We start from the raw sequence: 13,028 nt of genomic DNA on the forward strand, positions 1-13,028 counted from the left end.
AAGGAATGAAGATCATACTTTTACATCTTAGTATTTTTCACCTGCTCTGGACTATATTTTTTTTCTCTTAGTCATGTCTTCAGGTGTGGCAGCTGCTGTATAGTGTGCTGTAAGTTTACTTACCAATATTGTGAGATGATGTTGCATATAGTTCTTAGTAGAAATATGAGACTTGACTTGTTGTTTAACACTGTATCTAATGTTTAAAAAACAACCAAAAAGCCTTTCTGCAGTTGTTAATTTTTATTTAAAAATTGGCTCAGTTAGAAGCCAAATTAAGTTGTCAAGATCTCAGTCTTTTGGGGGAGGTGGTAATGAAAAGGGCAAATGACAGATACTGATTTTTAAACACAATCAATTTTCACAAAGCAGATTAACATCTATTTCCATTCTCTTCCTTTCTTTTGGAAATACTTTTGTCAATGGCCAGCTTTAATTATGTTGAAGGTTTGTTTTCCATGCCTTACAATGAAGTATTTTAATCCTGTTTTTAAAATGCTGTATTTTGAGTGGATGACAAAACAAGAACAAAAAGCCTTGAGATTTTTCTTGTTAAAATTGTTTCTCAAGGTAACTTCACCCATTGTTAACAACTGAACAAACTTTCATTATGTCAGTGGAAAATTCCTTGAACTTGTGAGGGAATTGTATCTCATCTTAAGGGATGACCTTGAAACAATTGAAGTACTGTAGGATCTATTCTTAGTTTTCTGAAACATTTTGTTACAATGAAGTAGAAGAGGAATAATTTGTGTCATTTCTTCAGGTTGATTCAAGTACTTGAATTAAATTACAAGTGCATCAATACTGTGCTTTAACAGACAGGAGGATATAAAGCAGAGGATATTCTTACAGAATGTGTTGTGTTGCTTCAAGGTGTCTGAGAGTATGCAGTACCCTTTCAAAACTTCCATGAGGGTGGAAGTGGTGGACAAGACGCACCTCTGCCGGACAAGGGTGGCGGTGGTGGAAAGTGTCATTGGGGGCCGCCTGAGGTTGGTGTATGAAGAGAGTGAGGACAAAACTGATGACTTCTGGTGCCATATGTACAGCCCACTCATTCATCATATTGGCTGGTCTCGAAGTATAGGACACAGGTTCAAAAGATCTGGTAAGTTTGGTTTGGGTTAGAGGTGTTTTGTGGGCGCTGTTGGCTGGGAGGAGTCTGGCTTAAGCAGTTCTGTTGCTTTGTACAACTAATCAAACTATTTTGAATAATGACATTTTAAAACATGTAATGCGGCCCAGGGGTTTTATCCATTATATTACACTCCGGAATTTCAGTTAAAATTATAATTAACTGTATTATACACCAGTGGAAAAGCCACAATAACCTTGAGGTTGATTTGTAGTATGTTGATATTTAGAAGATTCAATTATAAACAAAGGTCAACAAAATGTAGGCAGAAAAACCTCAAGCATGGTAAACGTCACTTTTCATGCTGTTACATGGAATTACAGCCCTGCTCCACAAACTCCTAGTTTCTTCACATCTAACTCCTTTTTTTGTACAACGTGACATGGACAAGTATCCTAGTAGATACAGAATTTCTATTTACTTGCAAGTTTAAGGACTGTCTAATATTTTATATTGCAGTATTTACATGATTTAGAGGGCGTTAGGAGATGGGCAGGGAAAGTGAAGTGACAGCCTAATAGAAGGGACACAATTAAGGCTCATGCTACCTAAAATACAAAAGTAATTGTAATTTGAAATAGTTAAGGTTTCTAAACAAAAAAAAGTCTGGGTTTTTTATTATTTCTCTGTTTCTTGTCAGAAACAGAATTTCTGTAAAGCATTTCACAAGGCTTCCCTTCAGGGAAAGGCCTTCAGTTTTCCTAATGATTCAACTTTCACTGAAACCATTTATAAACAGATAGATATAGATAGATATATTTCAAGTGATTGTGTAATTATATAAAAATATATAGAGAAATGTAATTTTCTGTCATAGCATAGTGCAAAGTAGTTTACCTGCCAATTTTTTGCAAAAGCTTTTATGTAATACTTTCATCGATTTTGCAACATAATCAAACTGTCTTGTAAATACTGGATATTGGGTTTTTTCCAAAAATTATGTTTGTGTTATAGAGGTAGCTCAGATTGAAGTCAGCAAGGAAAATGGATGGATTATGTCCTCCTGATTTTTGTGGGAGTGTTGCTAGAAACTGTGGGCCTTCCACACCACTGATTGTATGGTACTGGTTAATATATTCAGAAAAACATATTGTTTGCTCTGTGAACAGAACTTCTGAACAATATTATGATACTATTATTATTCCCTGTAGATATTACAAAGAAACAGGATGGACATTTTGATGCACCCCCACACTTATTTATGAAGGTGAGTTCAGTAGCTAGAACACTCTTTGCAGAGTTGATTGAGGACTTTTCGTTCCTGTTGTATGTAAACCAGACCTGAAACTATTTACATACTGGCCCAGTACAAGCATTTCTGCTTTTATTACCCAATCTGACCTCCTTGATATAAGCAGAGGTGGTAGAACAGGTATTTCAGTCTGTTGTTTTGGCAGTGTGGGGGTGTGTTTTGTTCCAGGCTCGTTAAATTCTTTGTTTCTGCTGCTGTTCTGTGATTCTTCAGGTAAAAGAGGTTGATGCAGCTGGAGAGTGGTTTAAAGAAGGAATGAAGTTGGAAGCTATAGACCCCCTAAACCTTTCAGCAATATGTGTGGCAACTATCAGAAAGGTAAAAAAGCAAATGTGCATTTTTGGGAGGCAGAGAGGAATCCTTTTTCACTAACCTTTATTCGGGCTTGAAACAAAAAGCACGAAACCAAAACCAGTGCAGTTCATTCACACAGCGAATGGGGTATGTCTGTTAATTGTTTATATACAACTGCTATGAAAACATGCTCATGTAAATTTGACTTTAATCTCTGGAAATTCAGCCTTACCTTTACTTAGAATGTATGTGTGAGATGAATTTGCAGGAAAATCTTCTGCTAATTATACCAGTTTTGCAACTGTTCAAAACCAAACCTCATCTTGCTGACTTGCAGAAGTCTATGAAGATATTTTAAGGCTGTCCTTCTTTCTTAGCTTGATTGAAAGGGAGCCAATCCATGTGAAATCTGCTTTAAAAGAGAAAATGTAAAAGCAGCTTAGCTGAATTGTTTAACCTTTCCAGTGAGGAGGAGTATGGTTATGGTTTTGAGTAATGGTATACCGAATATCCTTGCAAGATGAAGAATAGACTGAGTTATAAAGCTTTAGAAATAGAGCTGATGTTTCTGGAGATCAGAAAAAGGAAATGTTGATCTCATAACTTTGCAGTTATCAGAGGTACATGTGACAGTGGTATTCACAATCCTGGAGACAGGTATGATTTGGAGGGTTTTTTGTTATAATTGAATGTCCTTCTAAGTGTGCTTCCATTATTATTGAGTTACTTTCACTCTTTTGAAACATGGCATGCTTTCTTTCTAGCCTTCTCACCCAGCTGAAGGTATTTAATGTGGAATTTTGTTTCTCTTTACCAAGGTGTTAGCAGATGGCTATCTTATGATTGGGATTGATGGCTCAGAAGCAGCAGATGGGTCTGATTGGTTTTGTTACCATGCCACTTCCCCTTCTATTTTCCCTGTTGGTTTCTGTGAAATTAACATGATTGAACTAACTCCACCCAGAGGTACAGGTAGCATTCTGACACCTTTTATTGTGAATATTGCTCAGTGATATTGTATGTGCCATATGCTTTGTTTCTTAACTCAGCCTACAAAATTCAGGTCACTTTTTAGAACTTCCTTAAGTCTGAAACAAATACAACAGCTTTACTTTGAAGTGATCTGAACCAGAGGTAGCCAACTCTTCATTTAGAAAAAGTTTGATTATTGGCTGAAATAATTTGCATTTGCTGTCAGAAATTCAGGATTCCACTAAGTCAGTGGGAAGTGTAGGAATCACTAAAAAGGCTATTCCAAAAGTGTAACTGGTTGAGAAGTCCTAGCCACCAAAACAATTAATGAACATTGTAAAGAATCTTACGCTAATTCACAATACCAGTCAATTTTTAGAAGGCTATACATAAACTTGAGTTTTAGGGATGTACACTGAATAAACCCCTCTGTGAGGAAAAGCTCTCTGTCCACAAGCACATGTGCCTACAGAAGACTTTGCCTCCCTTTTCCCATTTTTTGCCTTGGTCTGGCACTTTTTAAGAGGATTATAGCTGTATAACAGCAGATGACAATAATTTTCTATGGCTTTTTCCCTCCATTCTCATTCTTGCAGGCTTCTACTTGTATTTAATGAATTATTTCTCTAGGTAATAACTACAGTGTAATGCAGCATGCAGAAAGTAATTTCATATCATTTTTGTTGTACAGTAACAATTCTGTCTCCTTAGAGTGTGTGGAAAGTGCAGTTATACAGATATAGTTTTATTTTTCAGTCAGCTCATTTAGTGAATTTATTGCCTAGAAATTCATGGGCACAAGCATCCCTCAAAAATCTGAGGTGCAGAGACTCTTGCAATAGAGATACTTTTATAAGAGGAAATGCTTGTATATCAATACATATCAATCATTTTAGAAACACATATATGAAACTGATGAGACAGAATAGGAGAAAAACCTGCCTTTGGTGATGAGACTTTACCTCTTCACTCTTCAAACACTGCTTTCAGAATGTGTGTTTTGTTGTTAGCACATTTATGATAATCAGTGTTTTTCTTGTATCACGGCAACCTAATTCTTTACCTCCATGTACATTTTCCCTTTTACTGCAGTTTTTCCTAAGTCCTGTGTCATCAGTGAGAGGTGATTAGAAGTCAGACATGCAATAGTCTAATAGTCATTTGGAAGAGGAATTACCAGCAGTAAAATACAGAGCATAATGCACATTAGCATTTTTAATAGGATCAAAGTGATCAAAGCTCCTTAACTCTAATGAGGAGGGTATTCTGCTTTCCAAATTACAGGCTGGAAAATGGACAGTTTCTTAATTCTGCCTGGTCTGACAAGGCCCACGTGCACGTTTCTTGTGTGTGATGAACTTGAGTACAAATATCTTGGTGTAGCAGAGGAATGTTACATTGAGAAGAAAAGCATTAATATGCAGAACTGATACAGTATTGCCCTTACTAATTAACTCTCCAGCTGCATCTGTTCATGGAGATATTCCATAGCCAGTATGAGCACTCTTATCCACATTGCATTTAGCACTGTGGAAGCTTCAGTTGCTGTGAAATCACTGGACTTTGCAAAGCTCATTCCTCCCAAACATCTTCATCCCAAGCTGAAATCAGTAGAAGATGAAGGCTTAGGCACTTTGAGGGATGGGATTGAATTTTGGGCTGTGAGTACTGAGTGTGGCAGCCCTGAGCTGCAGCCCTCTGCCCCCACAGAGGTGAGATCCAGCCCTGTGCTGTAGTTCCCATGCCATGCCCACTGCGCTGCAGATTTTCAGCATGTCCATCACTGCACACTGCTGCAGAGAAACCCTCCAAGCTGTTGTTGCTCCAGCTAGAATTAAAAAATTATTAGTTTAAGCAGTTGTTGAAGTTGCCCAATGGAAAAAGATATTCCTATGTTTTATGCATGTTCAGTAGCAGATACATATATTTTTGAGAGATTATTTTCTTCCCTTTATAATAGCTTTTAGAAAATCCTCTTATTTTCCATATTACTGCTATTTTTACCCTTATTAAACTTTTAAAATGTCCACGTTTATCCTTACCATTCTGTTCCTGACAATTCAAGTGTTTCAATAGTGAAGCTATTTCCCCACAGGGAAGAAACTGGATGTGCTTAATTCCATTATCTGTTCTGGGTCATTTGTGTAGGGCATTTGTAGAGATCAAGAATCTGCATGGACAAAAAAACTTTCAGTTTAAATGATTAATCTTAAATGATACCTTTTATGCTACCCAGTGCTTCATTCTTCCTGTTTGTTGCAAATGGGCAATGTCCAGGTGACTGTCCCTTAGATCAAAGCTCACAGAGTGGAAGTTTCTGTTATTAATGTTTGACTTCTTTGTTGTCTTTTTAGCTGTAACACACTCCCAATGTGCAATTTTTTGCTGTTGTTCTTACACCTGAAGTTTGCTGGTGGTGTATGAAAATGTTGTTTAAAATTCACAGGTTATGCAAAACTCCCTTTTAAGTGGTTTGACTACCTCAGGGAAACTGACTCAATAGCAGCACCAGTGAAGCTCTTCAATAAGGTAATAAAAATTGTACATGTTTGTACCGGAGTTAGTATTTTCTTTCTATTTTTGCATAGTGCATGGGATGGACCCATTTCATTAAATACAGTTTTGAAAAACTGAGACTAGAGATAAGAACCATTTGAGTAAACAAAAGTTGGTATCTCTGAAATGTTAGACAGATGCAGAGGTGCAGGAAACTTCATCAGTGATACTTCGTTTTTTTTCTATATTAAGTTGATTGAAGCTCCTGTTTCAGCGCTGTGTTTAAGCTATCTTAATGAACATGTCTTAATGAACATGTTTACTGATGTTTGCCTTGTTTGCTTCCCCAGGAAGTTCCAAATCATGGGTTTCATGTTGGCATGAAACTGGAGGCTGTAGATCTGATGGAGCCCCGTCTGGTGTGTGTGGCCACAGTGACACGCATTATCCACCGGCTTCTGAGGATACACTTTGATGGGTGGGAAGATGAATATGATCAGTGGGTGGATTGTGAGTCCCCAGACCTGTATCCCGTGGGATGGTGTCAGCTGACTGGGTACCAGCTGCAGCCTCCAGCACCGCAGTGTGAGTCCTGCTTTGTCAATAGTGGAGATGAATTTCGTGGGGGCTCATTCTCCTAACCTTTTCCAGTTAGCTCCCCAGGCATAACAAAAATAGAACAAATCCTTGCTAATGCCTGAAAGTGCTAATTCACAGTTCTAATCTCTCCCACTTTGATTTTTAAAGTACTTCTGAGGGTTTTTTTAACTATTTTTCAATGCCAGAAGATGCTGATTTGATGCAGGGAAAAAGCCTCTTACTTGTCAGTTCTGGAGGAGATCGCTGAGAATTTATATTGCTTTAAGACTGCCAGTGTATCTGTTTCACCTCCTGAATTTTGTAGAACTCAGCCTGTGCAGAAGCTGTATCTAATTTATTACATCACAACTTGTCCTGTCAGATCAAGTGATAATAACTGCTAACTGGGTCTTCAAGAGCTGTTGTTTAATGAGAGGGTAATGAGAGAGTTCATGTTAAGTAGTTTAGTGCAAGTTGTTCTTCCACAATAAATTTCTGTCTTTGTTCTGTCACTAAGGAGAAATTCTGTAACTGTGTAGCAGTTTTGATGCATTCTGAAGTGTTTATTTTTTTAAATAATAAGCAGAAATTTTGAATTCTTCTTTTTTTGCAGCATCAAGAGATAGCCAGTCAAGTTCATCCAAACAGAAGAAAAAAGCTAAATCGCAACAGTACAAAAGGACATAAGAAAAGTGGGGTGACAAAGCAGTGTTTGCACCTTTCCTGTTGTTTTAAAGTTTGTGGTCTCTGCCTAAGTCCCTGCTCTATTTGGAAATGTTTGTGTCTAAACAGGTGTTATGCTTAAAGGTGCAGTATGCCATAAAAGGGAGCTTTTCATTGAGAATAACCATTTTTTATAACTTGTGATAGGGCAGATGTTGCTCATAATAATAATCTATGAATTGTAGATGGACAATGGTTAAAATATTTTTTGTATTCTGACGTAATTTCAGTTAAATAATATTATTGCCTGTGTAGTTGTACTGCCTTGTACAAAATACTCAGGTATCAACACAGTTTTCCCTCTTGCTCTCTGTAACACAGGTGGGAGGAATAAGAACCAAGTTACTGGATCAGAAAGAATGAGGTGTAGAAAATTTGAATCATCATCTAACTGGCTCCTCTTTAAGACAAAAAAGCCACTTATTTTGCCAAAATTTTTGCCTTAGGCATCTGCGTAAATTAGGCTTTTACATTATTACTTTCAGAAACAAGCAGCCCTGCTGTATGTGGCTGTTCTTGTCATAGTAAAACACACTAAGGGCATTATTAAGAATCTGAAGTGTTCAGGTTCTTTGCACAGTAGTTGATTCCCTTGGAATCAAATTGTAAAAATATCAAATTAGCTTGATTAATTTAGACTTGTTTCCAGAGTGTTTTGTTGTTGTGTAGAACTAATGTGAGGAATTAAAGCCTTGCCTTCCTGGTAAAATTTGTGGAATGGATCTATTAAAGCCAATTGGAACCTTCTTCCCCAGTCATTGAGAATACAACCTTTGCTGTGTTGATCTTTGGGCATGAAAAAAGTTGGCTGGTGAGTTTCACAGATAAACCAGGTGTCTGGGAAGTTCTTAGAACCTCTTGCTAAGTGCCTCAAACATTGCACTGGTTTTTCTTTTTGCTATTGGAGGAAATAAACAGTAAAACAAACAGTAAAATCCAGATCCTTTTCAGAAACTTGCAGCAGTATTTTTTAAAATAGAATTCAGGTACTAGAAAACTCCTCATTTGAGAATATCCAGGGAATGTGAGTGCTGTTGCCTTAAGCTAGGGAAATATGGCCCTATGGTTAATTACCTTTGTGTAGGACCTGTTTTTGGATAATTCTGCACTGTCTGAGCAGATTTTGTTTATAAAGCTGTGCTAGACCATTGTACTCCTTGCCTTATCCCTTTCCTAATACTTCTGCTAGTTTCTTGCTACCCCTCTTACAGTTAGTGTGACCCGAAGCTGGAAGATTAATTCTTCTTACTTAGTGCCATAGGAAGCTTTAGTCTAGCTTTAGAAAACTTAGTCTAGGGAAATTTCTCACTAACCTGAGGTAAATGTTGGCTGTGGAAGCAAGGAAAACTTCTGACTGTGTTCTGGGCTGTTTGCTCAATACTAAGAAATCCTCTTGATCACCAGAAGATGAGAGAACAAGGTCATGAAGAGTTAGAGCTGGTTGCCTCCTACATGGGTTTTTTCTAAGTAGGTTATGGCAGTGGAAGTGCTGAGTCACAGGAACACAGGAAATAGCACTAAAAATGTCTTCTGAAGCTTTTTCTTGTTCAGCACTTGTAAATGAAATAGAAGGTTATTTTGTAAAGGATTTCAGTCACAAAACCATAATGCAGCAGTGATGTTTTTATGGTACCATGTAAAGTCACCACAGATGACTTGATGAGAAATTCTGTGTATGTTGTAAATTAGATTAGTTTTAGCAGGGCAGGGTTATTTCCACACATTTTTCTCAAGTGTTCACAACACAGCCCAGGATGTCGTTGAGTCATTCTGCTGTGTGTAATGATGCAGATTTCTGCTGCAGTGTCCCCTCCTTCCTGGGAGCACTGGGAGTGCACGTATTCTTTGGGAAGCAGAACTGATGGCATCGTAAACACTTTGGGAATGCTGCTGGGGATATGTGAGAATCTCCCCCAATTCCCTTTCCAGTAGTGTTTGTTTCAGTGAGTGGGGTTTTGTACTGTGTGCCTGCTGCTCAGATGGCTGTGCAGGTGAATTCTTGAAGGGTAACTTGCCAGCATGCCTGGACAATTAATTAATCATGAAGGACGCAATATCTGCTGGTATTGTCTGCTTCCTCTTGGGTATATGTATCAGAATAAGGTTACTGAAATCATAATCTGACCTCCATATTTTCAAGGCTGGGATTCTGTAGACACCATTCTGCCTCATTAATCTCTCTAAAAGGCTCATCCTGAAGTTGTCTTATAAGAAGAATATTTGAGCATATACCTTTAGCATATGCATAATCAGTTACCTTTTCAGGACTGAGCTTTTGTTTGTCTGTCTGACAGTGCTGATAGGACTGAAGCATCAGCAGCCACAGTTTTGATGTAGCTGAAGACACTGATTTGTGTTACAGATCTTGTACCCTCAATACCACAGAGAACATGCCTTGGGCACAGAATGGGAGCATCTTAGTGGTAAAGGAGAAACATGGTAATTTGTATGGGAAATGTTTTAATAACATTTTTTCATGAATGCAGTGTTTAATAATTCGAGGGCATTTTAGAAGTTTTTTTTCTACACACTGAAATGGTTATTTCTGTTACAGTAAGGCACTGTAAAAATGGGGAATACCATTCTAAGGGAATTAAGAGTATGTATTTTTAGAGGTGCTAAACTTTGTCTGGAGAGAATTATTTCCCCAGAAGCATCCTTCTGTCTCTTAGGCACACACACTGAAACAACTGCAGCCTCACAGAGCCAAGATGTCTTGGGTGTCCAGGCAGAGGAATGTGTGTGACTGTGCAGTGTAGCTGCAGCAGAAGTAATTCACAGCACTTGTATTTCATTGATAGAGCATGAAATAAGTAGGTCATGGTATTAAGCAAGGGCCTTGAAACCCTACCAGCACCCTCTAGAATTCAGGGACTACAATGTGGTTGTTGAGAACAATTTTCCCAGTAATAACTGAATAGTGCCATTGTATGTGCCCTGGTTTTCCAGAATGGGTGAATATCAACCAGAGCCATTTCTCAGTGAACAGAGTTGCCTGATGCACTTTAACTCGAGCGTTTATTTTAGTTTGACTTGATGTTTAGAGAGGAAGATACCAGTTGGGAAGAAACCTGTCAGTTTGTCCAGCCCACCCATGGCAGGTGAGGTGCGGAGGAGCTTCTCTGGGGATGACGAGTTGGTTCCTCCTCCATACCGAGCCCTTCCAGCCCAGACAGCCCCCGAGGCCTTCCAGCCTCCCAGGAATAGCCAGGAGTTCAGTCCCAGCCTCCAAACAGGTAACTGGTCACAGCAGTGTGTCACTGCAGAGTGGGGAGCTATGGTCCAGGGTGTCATGTGCTGACTCATCCAATCTTTCTTTTTTCCTTTTTTTTTTTTTTTCCCTTTGAATTTTAGTTGTTTTGGTTTTTTTTCTGTTAGAGAGCTTTTCATTCTCGCTGATGCACCATGTCACTGAATTAATCATAGCAGAGGGTTGCAGCTGCTTTAGAACTTCAGAGGGGGGAGGCTTTGGTGTGGGTTACTGAGAATCCCAGAGGGGCTCTGCAGAGTGTTAAAATACAAAAATGCACTTGGTAATGTGGATCTGGGAATATTGGATGTAAGTAGGTCATTAGTGTGGATTATCCTTTGCAGAGAAAATAACGATACGCGATAAATAAACATTTTTGTCTTTGTATTGGAAAAAAGCAGTTATCTGGGAAAAATATCTTTGGAATGTGTTACTTGAAATTTTGTGGATTACTAAGAAAATATATTTGAAACAGTGTAGTTGTGCATCTGTATGACTGAGCAGAGAGAAACTCTTAAAAATTAATCAGTAGTATTAAGGAAGGCGATTAGAATTTTGAACTTAAGTATAGTTTGCATAATGTAAGCAATCTTCAATTATACAAGTTCACTTCAAGGATCTGGTAGTTTTTTCTATTCCTTTCTCCTAATATCTGTGGCAACATAATGCAGCAAATTATTGCTAACAAATATGTTGTGGCAATAAGCTGTCAGACGGGCTGGATGATGCTCTCCCTGCAGGACAGTTGCCAGGTTGATAGATTTAGCTTCAGATTTGCTTGATTACTCCCTTAAGCTTGCCTTAGTCTGCACTTAAGCTTGCCCTGTCAGCACTCTCTGCTGACTCTGGAATACATCCAGAACAGTTTCTCTTGTCCATGTGTTATCCATTAACAGACTGGGGGAGAAAGAACCCACATGCCACCTTTAGACCCTGAGGAAAACCTTTACTCTCTTCTGCACACCTCTTAACACCTCTCAAGGACCCCTTTAGTGTCACTTCATGTTGCTACTGGTGTGTACATGCTGTGTTTAACAGAGCCTTTGATGCCAAAGGGAAGCCTTGCTTAGGGGAGAGTGTTCTGGAGCATCTATTTCTGCCCAGTTGTTCTTCTCTTATTCCAAATCTACACCTGCATTGCATTTCTATAGTGCAAAGACGTACACAGTCTGAATTTCTGTGTCATTAGATCTCACAGTTCCTATGAAACACCTGTGTTCCTTGGTTTCTGATACTCAATGCTTTCTGTGATCAGTTGAGGGGAACTTTTCAACCCTGAGTTTTGGTAAGGCTGGACAAAATTCATTTTGTTTGTGGTGTAGCCATGTCATTGTCCAAAGGTGTTTGTGTTTATATTGAAACCAGCAAGACCACACCTTTTCAGTCTCTAGGAAGGAGGCATAACCTTGATACCATCTAATCAGTTTAGAACACGCTTGAGATTGGCCAGAACTCATTAATTACATACGTATTCCTCAGCATCATTCATTGTCTGATGTTGCAGTAGCTGTAGGACAGATGCAGGGGATGTTTGCAGGGCTTTGAATGGAGTTAGTGTAAGGTTAGTAACAAAGCAGCATCTGCTCTGAAATGTCCTGTCCGTGGGAGATCTCAGTAAGGTTCAAACCCAATTCTTTCCCTGTTTGTATTGTCATGAGGACAGGAGAAAGGTTCAGCACTTCTTCACCTTGTTTGTATGGAGTGGTTTTGCTCTCTAGCAAGTTCCTGATGCTGCTTTAGGGTGCATGAGTACTTCACATCTTTCGGTCATCTGAAATGATCTCTTTAAGCACTGAAATTCACCTGTTGGACTGTTTCACTTTTAAAAAGAACCTACAGCCAACCTGGCAGAGGAGGAGATTGTTCCCAGAGATTCTCCCACCTCTGGAGCATATTGCTCCATTTATATTGGGTTTGAGAGGTTTGAATGTCATAGCACCAGACACAGTCTGTGTCCTGGCAAATCACTGAGACAATGTAGAAAGGGAGTACCTGGCTCATCTGCATCCCTTTTCCTTTAGTTGGATGACTTCCACTAGCTTTCCTTTTTCTTCTTTCAAGTAATTCAGTGTGTAGCTGTAACTAAGCTTTTCTGATGGAGGATTGTAGTTAAAAGCTGTATAATAAAAACAAACTAAATGTCAGGACTTTGGTTTAAATGAGCCAAAGACAATCCAAATCATGGCAACTGCTGTTACTCCTGTACCTGCAGGAGCTTCCTGCTGGGGGGAGAGAAGGGAAACAATGTGCATGGTGGGTTGGTTTGTATCCCTGACCTCTGTGTAGCCTTTGCTTAAGGTATTGCAGCATAGCCAAGTAGCCAA

The 13,028-nt window shown here is 38.8% G+C and overlaps 1 protein-coding gene across 1 annotated transcript in view; it reads left to right on the forward strand.

Moving 5' to 3' along the window:
* Positions 1-13,028, forward strand: part of MBTD1 (mbt domain containing 1) — a 35,674-nt gene that overhangs the window by 17,358 nt on the left and 5,288 nt on the right. Inside the window, 8 exon segments of the mRNA XM_032128628.1 lie at positions 877-1,111; positions 2,290-2,345; positions 2,604-2,708; positions 3,503-3,650; positions 6,103-6,185; positions 6,503-6,737; positions 7,345-7,406; positions 7,408-7,423. Of these exon segments, the coding sequence (XP_031984519.1) occupies positions 877-1,111; positions 2,290-2,345; positions 2,604-2,708; positions 3,503-3,650; positions 6,103-6,185; positions 6,503-6,737; positions 7,345-7,406; positions 7,408-7,423 (940 nt within the window).

This window comes from Corvus moneduloides, chromosome 19, assembly GCF_009650955.1.
Source record: "Corvus moneduloides isolate bCorMon1 chromosome 19, bCorMon1.pri, whole genome shotgun sequence".
Taxonomy (NCBI): domain Eukaryota; kingdom Metazoa; phylum Chordata; class Aves; order Passeriformes; family Corvidae; genus Corvus; species Corvus moneduloides.